The sequence below is a fragment of the Hyperolius riggenbachi genome, chromosome 4 (assembly GCF_040937935.1).
Source record: "Hyperolius riggenbachi isolate aHypRig1 chromosome 4, aHypRig1.pri, whole genome shotgun sequence".
NCBI lineage: Eukaryota > Metazoa > Chordata > Amphibia > Anura > Hyperoliidae > Hyperolius > Hyperolius riggenbachi.
Window position 1 is genome coordinate 282542380 of NC_090649.1, and position 16013 is coordinate 282558392.

Genomic DNA, 16013 nt, shown 5'->3' on the forward strand with positions numbered 1-16013 from the left:
CCACCGGGGGGGTCTTAGGGTTAGGCACCACCGGGGGGGGTCTTAGGGTTAGGCACCACCGGGGGGGGGTCTTAGGGTTAGGCACCACCGGGGGGGGGGTCTTAGGGTTAGGCACCACCGGGGGGGGGTCTTAGGGTTAGGCACCACCAGGGGGGGGTCTTAGGGTTAGGCACCACCAGGGGGGGTCTTAGGGTTAGACACCACCAGGGGGGGGGTGTCTTAGGGTTAGGCACCACCAGGGGGGGTCTTAGGGTTAGGCACCACCAGGGGGGGGGTCTTAGGGTTAGGCACCACCAGGGGGGGTCTTAGGGTTAGGCACCACCAGGGGGGTCTTAGGGTTAGGCACCACCAGGGGGGGTCTTAGGGTTAGGCACCACCAGGGGGGGTCTTAGGGTTAGGCACCACCAGGGGGGGGTCTTAGGGTTAGGCACCACCAGGGGGGGGTCTTAGGGTTAGGCACCACAGGGGGGGGTCTTAGGGTTAGGCACCACCAGGGGGGGGTCTTAGGGTTAGGCACCACCAGGGGGGGTCTTAGGGTTAGCACCACCAGGGGGGTCTTAGGGTTAGGCACCACCAGGGGGGGTCTTAGGGTTAGGCACCACCAGGGGGGGTCTTAGGGTTAGGCACCACCAGGGGGGGTCTTAGGGTTAGGCACCACCAGGGGGGGGTCTTAGGGTTAGGCACCACCAGGGGGGGGTCTTAGGGTTAGGCACCACCAGGGGGGGGTCTTAGGGTTAGGCACCACCAGGGGGGGGTCTTAGGGTTAGGCACCACCAGGGGGGGTCTTAGGGTTAGGCACCACCAGGGGGGGTCTTAGGGTTAGGCACCACCAGGGGGGGGGTCTTAGGGTTAGGCACCACCAGGGGGGGGTCTTAGGGTTAGGCACCACCAGGGGGGTCTTAGGGTTAGGCACCACCAGGGGGGGGTCTTAGGGTTAGGCACCACCAGGGGGGGGTCTTAGGGTTAGGCACCACCAGGGGGGTCTTAGGGTTAGGCACCACCAGGGGGGGGTCTTAGGGTTAGGCACCACCAGGGGGGTGGTCTTAGGGTTAGGCACCACCAGGGGGGGTCTTAGGGTTAGGCACCACCAGGGGGGTCTTAGGGTTAGGCACCACCAGGGGGGGGGGGGGTCTTAGGGTTAGGCACCACCAGGGGGGGGGGGTCTTAGGGTTAGGCACCACCAGGGGGGGGTCTTAGGGTTAGCACCACCGGGGGGGGTCTTAGGTTAGGCACCACCAGGGGGGGGGGTCTTAGGGTTAGGCACCACCAGGGGGGGTCTTAGGGTTAGGCACCACCAGGGGGGGGGTCTTAGGGTTAGGCACCACCAGGGGGGGGTCTTAGGGTTAGGCACCACCAGGGTGGGTCCTTAGGGTTAGGCACCACCAGGGGGGGTCTTAGGGTTAGGCACCACCAGGGGGGGGTCTTAGGGTTAGGCACCACCAGGGGGGGTCTTAGGGTTAGGCACCACCAGGGGGGGTCTTAGGGTTAGGCACCACCAGGGGGGGGTCTTAGGGTTAGCACCACCAGGGGGGGTCTTAGGGTTAGGCACCACCAGGGGGGGTCTTAGGGTTAGGCACCACCAGGGGGGGTCTTAGGGTTAGGCACCACCAGGGGGGGGTCTTAGGGTTAGGCACCACCAGGGGGGGTCTTAGGGTTAGGCACCACCAGGGGGGGGTCTTAGGGTTAGGCACCACCAGGGGGGGTCTTAGGGTTAGGCACCACCAGGGGGGGGTCTTAGGGTTAGGCACCACCAGGGGGGGGTCTTAGGGTTAGGCACCACCAGGGGGGGTCTTAGGGTTAGGCACCACCAGGGGGGGTCTTAGGGTTAGGCACCACCAGGGGGGGGGTCTTAGGGTTAGGCACCACCAGGGGGGGGTCTTAGGGTTAGGCACACCAGGGGGGGGTCTTAGGGTTAGGCACCACCAGGGGGGGGGTCTTAGGGTTAGGCACCACCAGGGGGGGTCTTAGGGTTAGGCACCACCAGGGGGGGGGGTCTTAGGGTTAGGCACCACCAGGGGGGGTCTTAGGGTTAGGCACCACCAGGGGGGGTCTTAGGGTTAGGCACCACCAGGGGGGGTCTTAGGGTTAGGCACCACCAGGGGGGGGTCTTAGGGTTAGGCACCACCAGGGGGGGGTCTTAGGGTTAGGCACCACCAGGGGGGGTCTTAGGGTTAGGCACCACCAGGGGGGGTCTTAGGGTTAGGCACCACCAGGGGGGGGTCTTAGGGTTAGGCACCACCAGGGGGGGGTCTTAGGGTTAGGCACCACCAGGGGGGGGTCTTAGGGTTAGGCACCACCAGGGGGGGTCTTAGGGTTAGGCACCACCAGGGGGGGGTCTTAGGGTTAGGCACCACCAGGGGGGGGGTCTTAGGGTTAGGCACCACCAGGGGGGGGGTCTTAGGGTTAGGCACCACCAGGGGGGGGTCTTAGGGTTAGGCACCACCAGGGGGGGTCTTAGGGTTAGGCACCACCAGGGGGGGTCTTAGGGTTAGGCACCACCAGGGGGGGTCTTAGGGTTAGGCACCACCAGGGGGGGGGGTCTTAGGGTTAGGCACCACCAGGGGGGGTCTTAGGGTTAGGCACCACCAGGGGGGGTCTTAGGGTTAGGCACCACCAGGGGGGGGGTCTTAGGGTTAGGCACCACCAGGGGGGGTCTTAGGGTTAGGCACCACCAGGGGGGGTCTTAGGGTTAGGCACCACCAGGGGGGGTCTTAGGGTTAGGCACCACAGGGGGGGGTCTTAGGGTTAGGCACCACCAGGGGGGGTCTTAGGGTTAGGCACCACCAGGGGGGGTCTTAGGGTTAGGCACCACCAGGGGGGGGGGTCTTAGGGTTAGGCACCACCAGGGGGGGGGTCTTAGGGTTAGGCACCACCAGGGGGGGGTCTTAGGGTTAGGCACCACCAGGGGGGGTCTTAGGTTAGGCACCACCAGGGGGGGGGTCTTAGGGTTAGGCACCACCAGGGGGGGGTCTTAGGGTTAGGCACCACCGGGGGGGGTCTTAGGGTTAGGCACCACCAGGGGGGGGTCTTAGGGTTAGGCACCACCAGGGGGGGTCTTAGGGTTAGGCACCACCAGGGGGGGTCTTAGGGTTAGGCACCACCAGGGGGGGGTCTTAGGGTTAGGCACCACCAGGGGGGGTCTTAGGGTTAGGCACCACCAGGGGGGGGTCTTAGGGTTAGGCACCACCAGGGGGGGTCTTAGGGTTAGGCACCACCAGGGGGGGGTCTTAGGGTTAGGCACCACCAGGGGGGGGTCTTAGGGTTAGGCACCACCAGGGGGGGTCTTAGGGTTAGGCACCACCAGGGGGGGGTCTTAGGGTTAGGCACCACCAGGGGGGGTCTTAGGGTTAGGCACCACCAGGGGGGGTCTTAGGGTTAGGCACCACCAGGGGGGGTCTTAGGGTTAGGCACCACCAGGGGGGGTCTTAGGGTTAGGCACCACCAGGGGGGGTCTTAGGGTTAGGCACCACCAGGGGGGGTCTTAGGGTTAGGCACCACCAGGGGGGGTCTTAGGGTTAGGCACCACCAGGGGGGGGTCTTAGGGTTAGGCACCACCAGGGGGGGTCTTAGGGTTAGGCACCACCAGGGGGGGTCTTAGGGTTAGGCACCACCAGGGGGGGGTCTTAGGGTTAGGCACCACCAGGGGGGGGTCTTAGGGTTAGGCACCACCAGGGGGGGTCTTAGGGTTAGGCACCACCAGGGGGGGTCTTAGGGTTAGGCACCACCAGGGGGGGGGTCTTAGGGTTAGGCACCACCAGGGGGGGGTCTTAGGGTTAGGCACCACCAGGGGGGGGGGTCTTAGGGTTAGGCACCACCAGGGGGGGGTCTTAGGGTTAGGCACCACCAGGGGGGGTCTTAGGGTTAGGCACCACCAGGGGGGGTCTTAGGGTTAGGCACCACCAGGGGGGGTCTTAGGGTTAGGCACCACCAGGGGGGGTCTTAGGGTTAGGCACCACCAGGGGGGGTCTTAGGGTTAGGCACCACCAGGGGGGTCTTAGGGTTAGGCACCACCAGGGGGGGTCTTAGGGTTAGGCACCACCAGGGGGGGTCTTAGGGTTAGGCACCACCAGGGGGGGTCTTAGGGTTAGGCACCACCAGGGGGGGTCTTAGGGTTAGGCACCACCAGGGGGGGGTCTTAGGGTTAGGCACCACCAGGGGGGGGTCTTAGGGTTAGGCACCACCAGGGGGGGGGTCTTAGGGTTAGGCACCACCAGGGGGGGGTCTTAGGGTTAGGCACCACCAGGGGGGGGTCTTAGGGTTAGGCACCACCAGGGGGGGGTCTTAGGGTTAGGCACCACCAGGGGGGGGGTCTTAGGGTTAGGCACCACCAGGGGGGGGTCTTAGGGTTAGGCACCACCAGGGGGGGTCTTAGGGTTAGGCACCACCAGGGGGGGGTCTTAGGGTTAGGCACCACCAGGGGGGGTCTTAGGGTTAGGCACCACCAGGGGGGGTCTTAGGGTTAGGCACCACCAGGGGGGGTCTTAGGGTTAGGCACCACCAGGGGGGGGTCTTAGGGTTAGGCACCACCAGGGGGGGGTCTTAGGGTTAGGCACCACCAGGGGGGGTCTTAGGGTTAGGCACCACCAGGGGGGGTCTTAGGGTTAGGCACCACCAGGGGGGGGGGGGTCTTAGGGTTAGGCACCACCAGGGGGGGGGGGTCTTAGGGTTAGGCACCACCAGGGGGGGTCTTAGGGTTAGGCACCACCAGGGGGGGGTCTTAAGGTTAGGCACCACCAGGGGGGGTCTTAGGGTTAGGCACCACCAGGGGGGGTCTTAGGGTTAGGCACCACCAGGGGGGGTCTTAGGGTTAGGCACCACCAGGGGGGGTCTTAGGGTTAGGCACCACCAGGGGGGGGTCTTAGGGTTAGGCACCACCAGGGGGGGTCTTAGGGTTAGGCACCACCAGGGGGGGTCTTAGGGTTAGGCACCACCAGGGGGGGTCTTAGGGTTAGGCACCACCAGGGGGGGTCTTAGGGTTAGGCACCACCAGGGGGGGTCTTAGGGTTAGGCACCACCAGGGGGGGGTCTTAGGGTTAGGCACCACCAGGGGGGGGTCTTAGGGTTAGGCACCACCAGGGGGGGTCTTAGGGTTAGGCACCACCAGGGGGGGGTCTTAGGGTTAGGCACCACCAGGGGGGGGTCTTAGGGTTAGGCACCACCAGGGGGGGGGGTCTTAGGGTTAGGCACCACCAGGGGGGGTCTTAGGGTTAGGCACCACCAGGGGGGGTCTTAGGGTTAGGCACCACCAGGGGGGGTCTTAGGGTTAGGCACCACCAGGGGGGGTCTTAGGGTTAGGCACCACCAGGGGGGGTCTTAGGGTTAGGCACCACCAGGGGGGGTCTTAGGGTTAGGCACCACCAGGGGGGGTCTTAGGGTTAGGCACCACCAGGGGGGGTCTTAGGGTTAGGCACCACCAGGGGGGGGGTCTTAGGGTTAGGCACCACCAGGGGGGGGGTCTTAGGGTTAGGCACCACCAGGGGGGGTCTTAGGGTTAGGCACCACCAGGGGGGGGTCTTAGGGTTAGGCACCACCAGGGGGGGGTCTTAGGGTTAGGCACCACCAGGGGGGGTCTTAGGGTTAGGCACCACCAGGGGGGGTCTTAGGGTTAGGCACCACCAGGGGGGGGTCTTAGGGTTAGGCACCACCAGGGGGGGTCTTAGGGTTAGGCACCACCAGGGGGGGTCTTAGGGTTAGGCACCACCAGGGGGGGTCTTAGGGTTAGGCACCACCAGGGGGGGTCTTAGGGTTAGGCACCACCAGGGGGGGGTCTTAGGGTTAGGCACCACCAGGGGGGGGTCTTAGGGTTAGGCACCACCAGGGGGGGGTCTTAGGGTTAGGCACCACCAGGGGGGGGGTCTTAGGGTTAGGCACCACCAGGGGGGGGGTCTTAGGGTTAGGCACCACCAGGGGGGGGGTCTTAGGGTTAGGCACCACCAGGGGGGGGGTCTTAGGGTTAGGCACCACCAGGGGGGGGTCTTAGGGTTAGGCACCACCAGGGGGGGGGGGTCTTAGGGTTAGGCACCACCAGGGGGGGGGGGGGTCTTAGGGTTAGGCACCACCAGGGGGGGGGGGTCTTAGGGTTAGGCACCACCAGGGGGGGTCTTAGGGTTAGGCACCACCAGGGGGGGTCTTAGGGTTAGGCACCACCAGGGGGGGTCTTAGGGTTAGGCACCACCAGGGGGGGTCTTAGGGTTAGGCACCACCAGGGGGGGTCTTAGGGTTAGGCACCACCAGGGGGGGGTCTTAGGGGTTAGGGATAGGTACAGGGACGGCTCTGTGTGAGAGTAAGGTTAGGTATAGTTACAGCACAATATATGTAATATATACAATTTATTAAATTATATATATTTAAACAAAGAGGGGTCTAGGGGTTAGGGATAGATCTGTGTGAGCCTACAGTTTGGTATAATTACAGTAAAATATCTGTAAAACCTACCATTGCATTGCTTAATACAAGTGTAAATATCGTTTTTGTTATAGATATTTGACGTTTTTTTTCAGAATTCGTTTGTTGTTATAGACGGTATTTTGCCATTTCATTTCCGTTTATTTAACCTATTTAGCACTAAATTTTCGTTTACAACCCCTTAAAAGAAAAATATAGTTTTGCATTAAAACTTAAAATTTCGGCTATACCCCGCGCCCTTTTTTCCAGGCGTCCTTTTTTGATACATGCGGGGTCTTCATGTTAATGTTGCTGAACAAACAATCACCAGTGTTCTGCAGTCACGTGACAAGCAGTGCAGGGAGAGAAGACGTTAATCTGACAGATGCAGGTAAAGTTACGCTTAATGAATAACTTGTATGCCAGAAAAAAGCAAACAGCCTTTAATCTCTGGATGGCCCTCCTACAATAAAATAAAAATTCACAGGAGTTACTTACTGCCTTTTCTTCAGGAGAAAGAGCACCCTCTACTGCCACAATCTGGTACTGTTTATGTTTTAAGCTTGAGAAATGTTTTCGAAGGATTTTGAGAGCAGAATTATCTAGATTATGCCTGGTAAGTCTCTGTACAATTTCAGGTGGATGTCCTGGATCAAATATTAAAAGGCAGTAAGATTTATTCTTCCTTTCTTCAATTCCCACGATTGTGCGGCTGTGACCTGTATTGATTATATGAATTCATTTATTGTGGCAAGTGCGTTTTCATAAGTGCACATAACAAAAAACAGAATTAAACATTAAAGTGTACCTGAGATGAAAGACATCTCAGCTACTATACTTATCTAGGGCTTCCTTCAGCCCCCTTAAAAGGAACCAGAGACGAAGCTAATGAAAAAATAGGAAAAGATTTTATACATACCTGGGGCTTCCTCCAGCCCCATAAGCCTGGATCGCTCCCACACCGCCGTCCTCCGCTGCCTCTATTCGCCGGTACCGGATCCCGTCACTTCCGCCAGTCTTCCGCATGCGGAGGGGCTTCTTCCGGCTCTGTACGCATGCGCTTGCGCAATACGGAGGGAGCGTACTGCACTTGCGTCGACTGGCTGAAATGACGGGACCCGGTATTGGCGGACAGAGGCAGCGGAGGACGGTGGTATGGGAGCAATCCAGACTAATGGGGCTGGAGGAAGCCCCAGGTATGTATAAAACAGTTAGTTCGTCTCTGGGTCTCTTTAAGGCCAATCAATCCCTCGCCGTCTCCCCAAGTGGCTTCTGTCCCCTGCAATACGCCGTCTCCTCAGTTGGCGCCTGTCCCCCGCAATACGCCGTCTCCCCAGGTGGCTCCCGCCCCCCGCTATACGCCGTCTCCCCAGGTGGCTCTTGTACCCCGCAATACGCCGTCTCCCCAGGTGGCTCCTGTACCCCGCAATAGGCCATCACTCCAGGTGGCTCCCGCTATACGCCATCTCCCCAGGTGGCTCCTGTTCCCCGCAATACGCAGTCTCCCCAGGTGGCTCCTGTCCCCCACTATACGCCATCTCCCGCCCCCGCTATATGCAGTCTCCCCAGGTAGCTCCTGTCCCCCGCAATACACCATCTCCCTAGGTGGCTCCCACTCCCCGCAATACGCTCTCCGCTCAGGTGGCTCCTGCCCTCTTCAGATGATATCACATTGCTAGCACGATGCAATTATACAGTGGTGGTGAGGTGAAATCTGTTGGCATAATGCGCGGCTGTGCAGTACTGGATGATGTGCGCATTTACACTTGCAGAGAATTTTCACCAATTTTTTTGCTGACATTTTTCTCATTCTCTACAATGGCCCATTTTTAGAAGGGGTCTAATTTCCAGCTCTCCCATTGTTCACTGTACCTGCAAATCCTTTGGTTTAAATAAAGCATCGTCCATGGTCACATGACACATTAACCTCTTTGGAAAAGTATCGGCCAGAATTTCGCTAAGGTCTTATTTTTATGTTAAATGCTAGTATAAAATTATTCATAAGCGTATATTTGTGATGTTACATGCATAGCACATTACTACAGTATTCACTATTAAAACTATTAAGTGTAGTGTCTCTATACATAGAGAACTCCACTGTTTTTAAATATAAATATTACATATACATTGATACTGCAGGGAAAAAAAATCCACAGCTGGCATGATTAAAGTGCACTCGAGGTGAACCTTGGGTCAAACAACAGATACTTACATGAGAAGTGGGAAACCTCTGGATCCTGCAGGGTCTTCCGATGATCTGGACCACCAACTACCTGGACCTTCCTGAAGATCTCGACTGTGCTCCACTTTCTTCACTAATGTGGCTATGCTACGCCCGTGTGAGCACGGCCACACCTGCGCAGTAACACGGAGCTGCTAGTGCACAAGCATCTCCAGCTAACTGTGCAGGCACAGCTGTACTCACGCAAGCACAAGAATGGCCACACTTGTGCTTGAAGATGAGCACAATTGTGATCAGAAATCCAACTGTGCATGTGTGGTCTCTCCCGTTACTGGGTGCATTCTGCAAATCCGCAGTATGCTAAGACTGTAACTGCACTAGCATCAGGACACTGCACATGCACAATGGAGCTCGACTGTGGAATTTACTGGGCCACACTGCGGGACACAAAGTGGCCCAGGAGGACAGCGTTAAAGCAGACAATCTATAGAGGGGTGAAGGAAGCCCCAGGTAAGTATTTTGTTATCTCAGGTTTCCTTTAATTAAAGCTTGACTTTAGTTAAAAATTTAGGAGGTGAATGAGTTGTACTATACCTTGGTGCTGAAGGTAAATGGCAGGCTTGCTGGAACACACTACTTTTCCAGGACTGTGGCATACATCAAATGAATAATAGTTTAAAACCCAATCAAATAACAGTGGATGCGTTCCTGATGAACTACTTGGTTTGTGAAAATCAAGAATCTGACACCTAGGCAAAATATATTAAAACAAAACCATCATTACATATGAGCAAACTGTTACTTTTTCTTTCAGGCTACACCTGTGATTTCTATTAATCAACAGTCTGAAAAGCAGAGTTAGTACCTGCTAACGATGTTTTCAACAATCCTTCAGGGCAAAGGTGAGACGTAGCTCCTCCCAGGAACAGGAACAGACAGCACTTCCCCTATAAAAAGTCACATGGTTAGTCCACCCTCAGTGCGTTTAGCCAAGTACCCGACAGGTGAACATTCCACTACCCATAACCGTGCAACTATCAGACACAGACAATTAACACCCGGGTGGGATCGTTGCCCTGAAGGATTGTTGAAAACATCATTAGCAGGTACTAACTCTGCTTTTTCCCCACAATCCTTCAGGGCAAAGGTGAGACGATTAACAAGTAATACAACCTCAGGGTGGGACCAATGCTTGGAGAACGTTTCTACCAACCGCCTGGTCGTGTGCAGACATTGCATCAATTCGTTAATGACAGATGAACGTAGAAAAGCTTGACCACGTTGCTGCTTTACATATTTGCTCAGGCGAAGCCCCTGCATTATTAGCCCAAGAAGCTGCCCTAGCTCTAGAAAAGTGAGCTTTAAATGAAGCAGGAGCCTCACTTCCCATAACTCTGAAAGCTTCTATAATAGCTAACCTAATCCAATTAGCTATAGTAGATTTAGAAGCTATCTGACCTACAGTTTTCCCTGAAATAAAACAGATAAGGAATCGGTCTTCCAGACATCTGCAGCTCTGTTCAAGTATTCCAGAACACATCTTCTAACATCTAATGAGTGAAAAATCCTCTCTTTTCCACAACTTGGATTCACAGAGGGTAGGCAAACTAATATCCTGCGACCTGTGAAACCTAGACATAACTTTTGGACAAAACTTTGGATCTGTCTGTAATACTAACCTATCCTGAAAATAAGGACTTTTCATAGACAAGGCCTGTAGCTCACTAACCCTTCTGGCTGTAGTGATGGCTACTAAAAATACCGTCTTTAATGTAAGAAATTTAAAAGAACTGTCCCCTAGCGGCTCAAAAGGACCTTTGGACAGCCCCTCTAATACTAACGATAAATCCCAAGGAGAAACGTATGGCTTGTAAACTGGCAGTTTCCTAGATAGAGCCTTCCGAAATCTCAGTATTGGAGAGGAAGACAAGGGGATACCTGAAAAAGCAGATAAGGTAGCAATCTGCACCTTAAGCGTACTCACAAATATTTTTATCCCAACCGTCCTGGAGAAACCAGGACTGCTGGGACTGACAAGCTATCAAACTTAGAGCCAGATAACCAAAGATGGAAAGTCTTCCAGTATTTCAGATAGATCCTCCTAGTAACTTCCTTACAGCTAGTAACAAATGTAGAGGCTGCCTTCTCAGATACTCCCAACTTTTTGAGTAAGGCTAATTTAAGATCCAGACTAACAGATTCAATTTTCCTGGATGCGGATGCCACAGGTTCCCTTGTAGCAGTAGATCCGGCCTGCAAGGAAGTCTCCAAGGGTCTTCTGATGCTAACCTGAGAGCTGAAAACCAGCTCCTTCTTGGTCACCAAGGTGCTATCAAAATCATCCAATTTTGACAACCTCTCCATTTGCTGATGACCGCGGGAATCAAATTGAGAGGAGGAAATGCATACAGAAGTAGAAAGTTCTAGTCTTGAATGTATGCATTCACCCCCCTGCTTTGATCTCTTGGATTGAGAGAGAAAAAAAGTCTGAATCTGGGTATTGTCTTCTGTTGCAAACAGATCGATTGACGGTGTTCCCCATCGTTTTATGATGTCTGCGAAAACACCTCCTTGTTTAGAGACCATTCTGATGACAGAATCCTGCTTCTGTTCAGTTTGTCTGCATGTATATTGAGTGTTCCCTTGAGATGAACAGCTCTCAAGGATGACACATTCTTTTCTGCCCAAGACAAGATGTCCTCCGCTTCCTACTGCAACAACAGGAATCGCGTGCCTCTGTTTGTTGATAAACGCTACTGCCGTAACGTTGTTCGACTGGATCAGAACATTGGACTGCAACAGTATCGATTGCACCTGAAATAAAGCCAGCCTTACTACTGTTAATTCCTTTCAATTGGATAACCTTTGAGACTGATTTTGTCCATTTCCCCTGAAAGGCTCTGTGAGCTATATGAGCTCCTCAGCCCCAGGCGCTTGCATCCGTAGTTATTACGTTGTCTACAGGCCCCTTCCAAGGCCTGCCCTTCATAAGGTAGGATTCCTCCAACCACCGTTGCAGAGACACACAGTTTGAGGGATTTTGACTTTGAAATCTAATGTTTGTGGACGACCGTCCCAATTTTCTAGGAGGAACCTCTGTATCTTCCTGATATGCGCTAATGCCCAGGGAACTGGCACCATCGTGGATGACATTAACCCAAACACCGACAAAATCGTTCTTAGGGAAACTTTGTCTTCCCCTTGTAATGATTTCACTGCCAAACTTATCTTCAGAATCTTCTTGGGAGGAAGGAAAATCATCTGTTTTACTGAATCCACTAGCATGCCAAGAAACTGAGTTCTCTGACTTGGAATTAGAGAGGACTTCTCCAGGTCGATGATCCAACCTAGGGATCGGAGATGTTCCGATACCAGATTCAAATGGATTTTCAGCTGTTTTGCTGAACTTCCTAGAATAAGCAAGTCGTCTAAATACGGAATGATTAAAATCGATTGTTCCCTTAACGGAATTAATGCTTCTCCCAGAATTTTTGTGAACATTCTTGGGGCAGAAGTGATCCCAAACAGGAGGCAAACAAACTGGTAGTGTTCTACCATCCCATTTATTCTCACTGCAAAACTTAAGAATTTTTGTGATTTTTGGTGAATCGGCATATGCCAATATGCATCTCTTAGATCCAGAGATGCCATAAAGGCCTCTGGAAACAATAACTCCCTTACTGATTCCATCCGAAAATTTTTCATAAACCGACTCAGGTTTGTTAGGTGCAGAATCAGGCACAGGATGAATTCCATTACCTTGTACAGCTCCACGGAATATGTTGGCGCTTTATAAATCAATAATAATAATAATAATAATAATAATAATAATAATTCTGTCTTAGCATGTTCTGCAATATGCTCAAAATCTCTGGAACCAGAATGGGATCTCTTAGGGCCTTTGAGATCACAAATCTTGATGGTGGAGGAAGGGCAAACTATTTGGAAACCAAACATTATTGTCTGGCGAATAAATGGATTTTTTGACACTTTTGCCCACCTAAGAGAAAGTATCTTAGCCTTCCCCCCACCGCCTGACACGAGTCATTGGGATTCTGACTGGGACTCTAGAGCTTTAGACTTAAAGCCCCCTTTCCTGGACTTGTCAAAAGTCCACCTCCTGCCTTTACTTTGATCCTTAGAGGCATCCTTTTGATCACTCCTTGGCTTACGAAAAATATTGCTACCACAGTCTTCTGTTTCTTAAGCAAAACTTTATTTTTATTCAATGTTTTTTCCCAAAGCTGAATCCAGTTCTGGACCAAACAACAATTCACCTGAAAAAAGGGACACCACACAGCCTGTTTTTGGATGAGATATTACCATCCCATATTTTAAGCCACAAGGCTCTAATAGAAACAGAGCAATGGACCTGGCAGTAAACCTAATTGCTTCAGCAGAAGCATCTGATAAATATGCAGCAGTTTAAATGAAAATAGCAATAGAATTAAACAATTGCAAAACAGGTGCACCAGCCAGTATGTTAGCTTTGAGCTTATTAATCCACAGCTCCAAAGTTGTGGCCACACATGTAGAGGTAAAAGCCGGCCTAAACATAGCCGCACTAGCCTCCCAAGACCTTTTCAAATAAACATCCACCTTTTAATTAAGTGGATCCTTCAGCTTTGTATAATTGATTATGAATAAACAAAACAGCTACCACATCCTCAATACAGAATTTAAACTTTGAAACAGATTCAGATTCTATTTCTCTAGTGTCTGAAACTATCAACTTCAGTCACAGATACTCCAGATACAGCAACCCGAGAAGTGGATGGATTAGATTCAATAATGAGGACTTAATTGATTCCAATGAAGCATTAATCACCTCTCTAAAGGATTCAATGTATCCTGAACAGAGTGACCCGGCTCCTCCCCTACAACCCTCTGTATGCACAACTGACAGAGTTTTTGCATAGGGCAACATAAAAATTGCACAAAGGGCATGTTTTATCATTAGGAGGATGCCTATGCTTATCTGCAGCAGCAGCAGATTTAGCAGAAGCCTTAGTATTGGCATAAACAACAACACAACAAGGCATGTAACTCTGCTCACACATATAGCACAATCAGCCCAGAAAGAGAAACCATTATCTCACCTTTTGGGCGGCCTGGTTGCTCTCAATCCTTTTAGCGTCTGACATGCTTCCAGCGGACACATCCAGCGCAGGACAAACTCTCTCTGAGCAACAGTGCTACAGGCCCGCGCAGCTTCCCCTTGAAACATACCTGGCCTGCCGCGAATGGATGAGTGGCGGCCCGGAAGCTGCAGAGAGAGTAATGAGCCGGCACTACAAATTGTTACTTTCGGCATACCCGCCGGAAAGTACGCATCCGGACGCGGCCAAGCGTCCTAATGGCCGCAATGCGCTCCACGCTGCACATGGCCGCCGGCTTACCTCCGTCCAGCTCACTCCGCCGCAAGGCCGCCAAGGGGAACCCACGCCTTCCACTCTTGCTCTCCCTGGAAGCGGGAGAGAAAGGTAGGCAAACCCCAGGAAAGCTCCAGCCTGGGGCGCATGGCCAGACTGCCTCAGTACCACAGTCTCAGCCACCCAGAGAGATCCACCTGCAGCCCAGCACACAGGCTTCACCCAAAGGGGAGATGCCGACCTGCCTGGACGCAGGAACAAACAGCACTGAGGGTGGACTAACCATGTGACTTTTTTATAGGGGAAGTGCTGTCTGTTCCTGTTCCTGGGAGGAGCTACGTCTCACCTTTGCCCTGAAGGATTGTGGGGAAAAAAGTATTACAATGGTATTCTGTAGCTCCAGACCAGATTTACCATACTTCAGGCATACAGGACATACTGCACTGTGCATGCGTGAAGTAGCAAAGCTAACAGTTTTACACATTGCACATCTACAATTTTTGCAATACATATCTTGAAAGTACTTGACTGACTGAACCCAGTCACTCCTTTACACATTGAGATAGACAACAATGTAATTTTATTGCATATACCATGTCTCTGGTTGCTGTCCAACCTCTCCCAAAATGCCATAATCGCCTACATAAAGTAGTCAGGAAGGAGCTTAGAGGGGGTACCTGCAGTTTTTTTTTCTTGTGAGCACCTATCACCTGATTGTAATGTGCACTGAAGAAGCACTGCTAATACATTCATGGTACAACAGGATGTATTTTCATAATTAGCCTATTAAGCAAAACAACACAAAGTGGTGACGATTATGGTAAAAAGTAAAAGTAGTTTTGGGCTATACTGTGCAGACCAGCTGCAAAATGCTGTTTAATGTATGGCAGTTTTTTTCAATAGTACGTTAACAAAAACCACAGTTAGACCAATTTTCTAGACGTCATACGGGACAATGGAGATGTGGCACCGGCCATCCAATTAGTGGAAAGCACCTGAAAGAGTAAAAAGACTTAATAGCCCCCACCCTCTCCTGGCTCCTCAGTGTAATGAAAGAAACCTCAAAACAAAAACACTGAGAAGAGGATAGGAAACAAGACACCTCAAAAGACGTTTAACCCTTGAAACACCTTATCCAATAGTCGTAAGAGAGTGCGACAGGAATAGAGGTGGGTTAGTGTCCCTTAGCACGTCTAGAAATACAGTTACAGGTGGGTCTAACTGTGGTTTTCTCTAGCCGTCATACGGGACAATTGAGAGATAAACAAGTAGTCTGAAAAGACACACATAGGGAGGGACCACAACCTGGAGCACTAATCTGTCAAAATTACAAATTTTGTTTAGACACCATCAGCGTCACAACCATCACCCAAGCCACTTGGTTTTCTCTTTACCTCACCACGTAGTGGGGTTTAAAATAAAAAACAATATAAATAATAAAAATGAATGGAGCTATTCCTCTTTGGTGTTTCCGGGACGGAAACAAAACTAAACTGAGGAGCCAGGGGAGGGTGGGGGCCTCTAAGTTTTTTTTACTCTTTCAGGTGGTTTCCATTAATTGGATGGGCAGTGCCACATTGCCATTGTCCCGTATGACGGCTAGAGAAAGAACAGGTTTACAACATAGCTATACACCGATAGTGCCTCCCTGAACTAAGTAATACCTTGCATATGCGGTACTATAAGCCCCACACTACAATATACACCACTTATTCGCATTGCTTTACACATCTTATCCAACGATCTCCTCAGTAGCACTAGTTTATATAGCTACAACATCACAGTCAGAATAGCTGGTGTATCTAAACGGTCTGGGTAGTGCCATATACAAGGTAAAGTGAGTTATACTAATTATATGGTTAGTGACATGGCTCAAGAAGTGGAACATATTAGATATCAATTGAATTGCCAGTCCTTGAAATTGGCTTGGTTCAGTCAGGAAATCTAGGCAAGGAACTGACATTGTGACGGCTTTTTAACTTGATCAAAGAATTTTCAAAGCAGCAGGCCTGGTGGGCTTTTCCCAGAATGAAGTGGTTAATACCTATCAGAAATGGTCCAAGGAAGACAACTG

The 16013-nt window shown here is 52.1% G+C and overlaps 1 protein-coding gene across 3 annotated transcripts in view; it reads right to left on the reverse strand.

Annotated features, from left to right (window-relative positions):
* Nucleotides 1–16013, reverse strand: part of ZUP1 (zinc finger containing ubiquitin peptidase 1) — a 48108-nt gene that overhangs the window by 13532 nt on the left and 18563 nt on the right. For all 3 annotated transcript variants that reach the window (XM_068231348.1, XM_068231349.1, XM_068231350.1), the window contains exons 8-9: nt 9162–9316; nt 6884–7104 (exon numbers count right to left, since the gene is read on the reverse strand). In XM_068231348.1, the coding sequence (XP_068087449.1) occupies nt 6884–7104; nt 9162–9316 (376 nt within the window). The remainder of the gene's footprint in view (nt 1–6883; nt 7105–9161; nt 9317–16013) is intronic.